The 6,744-nt window shown below is 36.4% G+C and overlaps 1 protein-coding gene across 1 annotated transcript in view; it reads left to right on the top strand.

The window, feature by feature from the left end:
* The window catches only part of LOC107717599 (segment polarity protein dishevelled homolog DVL-3-like), a 42,715-nt gene that overhangs the window by 33,938 nt on the left and 2,033 nt on the right, over positions 1-6,744 (top strand). Inside the window, exons 8-14 of the mRNA XM_016524405.1 lie at positions 1,218-1,357; positions 1,444-1,520; positions 1,623-1,690; positions 2,624-2,773; positions 3,981-4,112; positions 5,201-5,368; positions 5,472-5,681. Of these exons, the coding sequence (XP_016379891.1) occupies positions 1,218-1,357; positions 1,444-1,520; positions 1,623-1,690; positions 2,624-2,773; positions 3,981-4,112; positions 5,201-5,368; positions 5,472-5,681 (945 nt within the window). The remainder of the gene's footprint in view (positions 1-1,217; positions 1,358-1,443; positions 1,521-1,622; positions 1,691-2,623; positions 2,774-3,980; positions 4,113-5,200; positions 5,369-5,471; positions 5,682-6,744) is intronic.

Here is a 6,744-nt window from a genome sequence, read left to right as displayed (position 1 = left end):
TCACCAAGGTTGCATTTATTTGATCAAAAATACAGTAAAAACAGTAATATTATGAAATATTTTTACAATTTAAAAGAAACGTTTTCGATCTGAATTTGTTTTAAAATGTAATTTATTCCTGTGATGCAAAGCTGAATTTTCAGCATCATTACTCCAGTCTTCAGTGTCACATGATCCTTCAGAAATCATTCTAATATGCTGATTTGCTGCTCAATTAATTTAGATTATTTTTAGTGCTCAATTATTAATATTGGTTCTTATGATTGTTGAAAAACAGTTTTACAGCTTAATATTTTTGTGGAAACTGTGATAATCTTTGATAAATCGAAAGTTCATAAGAACAATATTTATTTGAAATATACATTTTTGTAGCGTTATAAATTACTGTACTGTGACTTTTGATTAGTTTAATGCGTCTTTGCTGAATAAAAGTATTAATTCTTTAAAATCTTTACCAGAAACTATAAAATGTGTTTAACAAAAAACAAAAAAACTGAAAGTGGGGACAGATTTTTTTTTTCTCTTTGTTTTTGTTTGTAATTCTTTGAGATGTAGATTTTATGCTATTGGATCTTCGACTTTAAAGTCACAATGAAACAGAAGTAGTGACACTTTTCTTCCGTATTGTGACGTACATCTGACTGTAATGGATCGTCAAAAAAAGAAAAAGTAGGGTGGGGACTTTGTTCTACACATCAGTTGTTGATTGGATGTTGAGAAGTGGGCGTGGCACTCAAAAGTGGAGGATGATGAATGCAATGAAAAGCTTGCAGGGGCGGAGTTTAAGAGGTCTAAATGATTGGAGAAGACCTGCATACATCACCAGACAGCAGTCTGACATTTTCGCTGGAAGATCCAGTTTTGACATTCTGATTAAACATTACAAGGACAAAACATTTAAAAAAAAATGCAACATATGAACGGATGAATTGTTCACAATCAGATCTATAAAATGCATTTAGAAATAGAAACTAGATTGAATTTTAATTTAGGCCTTGTGTTTCTTTCAGTTTATTATTTAATGTCTTGTGCAGATTCCGTTTATTAATATTCCTTTAATATCTATACCCATGGAAAAAAGGTCACCCAAGAAGTGGAGAATGTTACTATATTTTAACAAATGATTATGAAGATAAAAATGTTGCACTCTAACAATACTAAATCTATACTCTGCTGTTCATCTCTCATTTTGCTTTTCTCTCTCCCCCTTACTATAGAGAAGTATAATTTTCTGGGCATTAGTATAGTCGGGCAGAGTAATGAGAGGGGTGATGGAGGAATCTACATCGGCTCCATCATGAAGGGCGGTGCGGTGGCTGCTGACGGACGCATTGAGCCTGGTGACATGCTTCTGCAGGTCTGGTTTGGCTGCTTGATTTGTACTGGAAGATATTCCTGCTCATGGTTGTTGTGATTTATAAGAGTTGCTTTCTTTTGTTGTAGGTGAATGATATCAACTTTGAGAACATGAGTAATGATGATGCAGTGAGGGTGCTGCGAGAGATCGTCCATAAACCTGGGTAAGAGGTGGACACCGTGATGTCTGGTGCTCTTATTATGGACTAAATGAGATTGATATCAGCACCGACATTTCTTCTAATTGTGTATGTTCACATTTACAGACCCATCACACTGACTGTGGCCAAATGTTGGGATCCAAACCCCCGTAGCTGTTTCACCCTCCCACGAAGTAAGAGATAGTGGGTTACAGTGCTATTAAAGAAAGAGTTCACCCAAATATGAAAATGTACTCACACTTAGGCCATCCAAGATGTAGATGAGTTTGTTTCTTCATCTGAGAAATGTAGCATTCCTTCACTTGCTCACCATTGGTTCCTCTGCAGTGAATGGGTGCCGTCAGAATGAGAGTCCCAACAGCTGATAAAAACATCACAATAATCCATACCACTCCAGTGCATCAGTTAATGTCTTATGAAGAGAAAAGTTGCTTGTTTGTAAGAAACATATCCATATTTAAGACAGTTTTAACTTCAGACCATCGCTCTTTTATCCATAATATTGCTTTCTCCAGTGAAAAAGTCGTCTCGTTGAATCCGGAGAGAAATATGCACAGATCAAGCACCGAAAACAGTCCAAAAAAGTTCTAAACAAATATGTCGGTGGAATTTGATGTGAGAGGACAACAGGAGATGGAATTTTTCACTGGAGGAGGCATTATTATGGATGGTATTTTGGCCAGAAGCGATGGTTTAAAGTTAAAATGCCTTAATGATGGATTGTTTCTTACAAACACGCAGCTTTTCACTTCACAAGATGTTCACTGATGGACTGGAGTGGTGTGGATTATTTGTGGATTATTGGTTTTATCAGCTGTTTGGACTCTCATTCTGACGGCACCCATTCACTGCAGAGGATCCACTGGTGAGCAAGTGATGGAATGCTACATTTCTCAGATGAAGAAACAAACTCATCTACATCTTGGATGGCCTGAGGGCGAGTACATTTTAATTTCTGGGTGAACTATTCTTTTAAACATGAAGTGGTGTTCGCAACCATTTCACTCTCACAGTTCAAATTAAATCATTTTCTTTTACTGTTTTTGACCTCTTTGGTAGCATCTAAAGTGACCAGGCATCCGTTTACTCCCCCTGTGTTTGTTCAGGTGAGCCGATCCGTCCCATAGACCCTGCTGCCTGGGTGTCTCACACTGCCGCTATGACGGGGACGTACCCAGTGTACGGTATGAGCCCTTCCATGAGCACAATCACCTCCACCAGCTCCTCCATCACAAGCTCCATTCCAGAGACTGAGCGTAAGTGTTTATCCACCCACCCTTCCCATAATCCACCTCTGCTGTGCCCGCTGTCTGTTGCCAGAGGATGACGTCATCTGCCAACCCACTGCTTACTGTGTTGTGATCGTAGCCCTTAACAACTGAGTGTCAAATGAAAATCAAAGATTTGTGATTAGTCTTGAACAAAATACATACAGAAAATTAGACATTAAAAATTAGGCAGTACAGCCCTTGTCAAAAAGAATTACACTTTAGAATACTTTTAAATAGAGTACTCGTAAAGAAAATTCTTTAAAGAAGTCATATGATGTTGCTAAAAAGAACATTATTTTGTGTATTTGGTGTAATGAAATGTGTTTATGCGGTTTAAGGTTCAAAAAACACATTATTTTCCACATACTGTACATTTTCGCTTTCACAACGAAACACACAGCGCCTTCACGACATGGCGGCGGCAACAACAATACTACAACGTGAATAAAAGTTACGCCTTCTTTCTTTGCTTGAACATTTGGGCGGTGTTATGCAAATCTTCCCAGATAGTGATGTAGATATGTGGGGGCGTGTTAGAATGAGCCGTTTTAGGTAGGCGTGGTTAACTCTTAACTTTTATAAAGAATATCTCTTTGGATTTGAGACTTTAGTCTTTGCAACTTTACAGATCTTCTTTATGCACCAAGAGCTTGTAACACTCCAAAGAGAAAGGAAAACTTGAAATCGCATCATATGACCCCTTTAAAAGAATATACTAGTATGAACTGAATGTAATGTTTACACATAATTCCATGTTATTTACAATTAAATAAAACTGTATTATAGTTTAAATTTGATTAATAATAAACACCACAGTTAAAATGTGCTTTAGTATGTTAACATCAAAGTAAGTGTACGTCTTTAAAGCATGACAAAAAATTGTTAAAACAATGATTTAAAATGTACTTTAAAGTAAAACTTTCAATATGACATCATTACAAAGGGCACTTAAGTGTGTTAAGTAAGAGTCATGAAAGTGTACGTTTAAGATTTGAAGTACACTACAAGTGCACATTAAATACAATTAAGCACACCTCTTTTTCCCGGGAAATTAGATGGATTTGTAATGTTTGAGAAGTCAGAAAGTTCAGATCAGTTGATAATGGCTATAACATCTTCAGAGCATTTCTTTGTAATTCACACTCACATTTGTGGACTGCTGTGCACTGTCTCACTGAGCTTTACTCTGCAGGGTTCGAGGATTTCCATCTGTCCATCCATAGCGACATGGCAGCAGTAGCCAAAGCAATGGCATCTCCAGAGTCAGGCCTGGAGGTGCGGGACAGAATGTGGCTGAAGATCACCATCCCCAACGCCTTCATAGGTAAACCTGCAGCCTCACTCTTAAAAATGAACTTGAGCGTGGAGAGAAAATGCCACCAAAAGGGATTAACAGGTTCATCATAATGAATTTCTTTTTTTATTTGTTATCTCGTGTTTGATGTTTTTCATCATTTTCAGTATCTATCCAGTTAAGCCAGTATGAAAAAGAAGTGTGCTTAATAGTATTGAATGTGCACTAGTAATGTTTTTCGAATCTTGAAGTATATTTTTGTAAAAACTGTAATAGATAATATAATAATAATAATAATAATAATTAAATAAAATGCCACTTAAGTGTACATAAAAAGAGATTTAACTTACTTTGTAATAATGTCAAATTAAATATTTTACTTTAAAGTAACGTTTGAATCCTTATGTGGCCCAACTTTATATTAGGTGTCTTTAACTACCATGTTAATATAAAGTGGGTCCCAGTTTGTTTAATAATCTTTTGCTTTAAAGAAGTACACTTATTTTGATGTGTTGACTAATATACTAAAGCACGTGTACTTGATCATAATTTTATTGTAGTGTGATATTTGATATTACAGTTAAAGTTAGTTAATATATTTTAAATGTACTTAAGTTCAACTTCATCATTACAAATGTATAATTACAAATATATGTAAATACATTACTTAGAAGTTTCAATAAAAATGACAGTGAGAACTATATTTTAGTTTACCATAAGTGCTGTCAGTACATTTCAAAGACAATATAAGTAATTATTAAATTACAAATAAAAGCAATTAAAAGCACTTTTTAAGTTCTGCATTTAATATAAATGAATAAAACTATTTAATACAATAATGTAAATAGCATGCGAATAAGTGTATTATACTCAGTTCACACCTAAGTATATTCTTATAAAGTAAAATTTAAAAGCATTATTTCCGTAATAAGTACTCTTTTCAAAAGTATGCTACTTTTTCACAAGGGTGAATTTACAGCCACTGTTGTATTTGATTTGATTGGTAACAGTCATAATTGTTTTAAATAATAATTCATTTCAGAGAATGCATTAAATTGAAGTTGGATGTGGACATTCCACTAGTGTCTTCAGAAGTAAAATATTTGTTTTCCTCTCAGGTTCAGATGTGGTGGATTGGCTCTATCATCACGTTGAGGGCTTTACTGACAGACGGGAGGCACGCAAATACGCCAGCAACCTGCTAAAAGCTGGCTACATCCGGCACACTGTCAACAAGATCACTTTCTCTGAACAGTGCTATTACATCTTTGGTGACCTGTGCGGCAGTGAGTTCTTCGATTTCTCCCCACTCTTTCACATTGAAGCGTCTTTCATTTATTCATTTGGAGTGAACTCTATTCCCTCCTGTTTGTTCCTCTTCTGTCTCAGATATGGCCAGTCTCACCTTGCATGACCATGACGGTTCTAGTGGGGCGTCTGACCAGGACACTCTCGCTCCGTTGCCTGGTGTAGCTCCCTGGACGCTCACATTCCCTTATCAGTACCCGATCCCTCACCCGTACAATCCCCACCCTGTGCACGACCCCAGCCACAGCTTCACTGCAGGGGGCGGCAGCGCTGGCAGCCCGCACAGCGAAGGTGAGACTGCGTTTGATCAGGGGCGGAAATTAACCTGGGGCTTGGGGCAAAAATGCCACCAAAATGAACAATAATGCCCCCCAAATTCAGGATATGAGCGCCACAACTGCCCCTGCACAATTAAAGTAAAACAAATGTGATTATGTCGCAATAGATTATATGGAATTACATTTAGTTCTGCTCAGCTTCAGCATATTAGAATGATTTCTGAAGGATCATGTGACACTGAAGCGTATGCAGTTTCTATTTAGGCTATAACACGTGTTTGCAGCGTTGAGCAATGCAGTGCTGAAATTTGCGTGCTCACGAATCCTCTCATTATAACACACGAATTGTAGACATTATGGAAGATTCATTATGCATATATTTATTGTATTATAACAGAGATTTGTGAGATTGCGATGAACTGAGATGTCTTTTAGAGATTATAATTGCAGCGCTCTTTGCTGGCATTCTGCCATCCAAACCATGCACGCAGCAGCCGCTTGCTTTAGTTAAAATAACAGTGTTCTGTGAATGTTGATGCTTTAATAACAAATATTTATCGGGAGTGTGTATGCTGGGATTTCATAAATTTCATGGAGAAAAAAGTAACGTAACTAGTAATGTAACTAATTACTTTTGAAATAAAGTAATCAGAACACTAACATGATTACTTTTAAAAGGAGTAATCAGTAATCAGTCATTTTATTACATTTTCAGAGTAACTTGCCCAACACTGCTGACCATATATAAAGCCATGATATCATCTTTGACAACACAGTGTTTAATTATTTTTTAAAAATACAGTGTTTTTTCCATTTCCTGAAAAGTAGTGGTTTTGAACATACAAGGTTTCCGCCCAACACTGATGTATTGTAAGTTCTATTACGTTTTTAACAAGCAGTATACACATAGTCTCACTATTAGTTTTGACTTTTAGCTGTTATAGTCTTTCGAAGGACAAGATCACTTTATTTTGGCATGATGCCAATAGAGACGCAAAGCCTTGTGCGGTTCCACACTTGGCACAACCCTTTTGATGGCTCTGTATATATATATATATATATATATATATATATAT

This window comes from Sinocyclocheilus rhinocerous, unplaced genomic scaffold, assembly GCF_001515625.1.
Source record: "Sinocyclocheilus rhinocerous isolate Xijiao unplaced genomic scaffold, SAMN03320098_v1.1 scaffold240, whole genome shotgun sequence".
NCBI lineage: Eukaryota > Metazoa > Chordata > Actinopteri > Cypriniformes > Cyprinidae > Sinocyclocheilus > Sinocyclocheilus rhinocerous.
The sequence above is the reverse complement of the archived record's forward strand: the minus strand, read 5'-3'. Positions and strand labels throughout refer to the sequence as shown.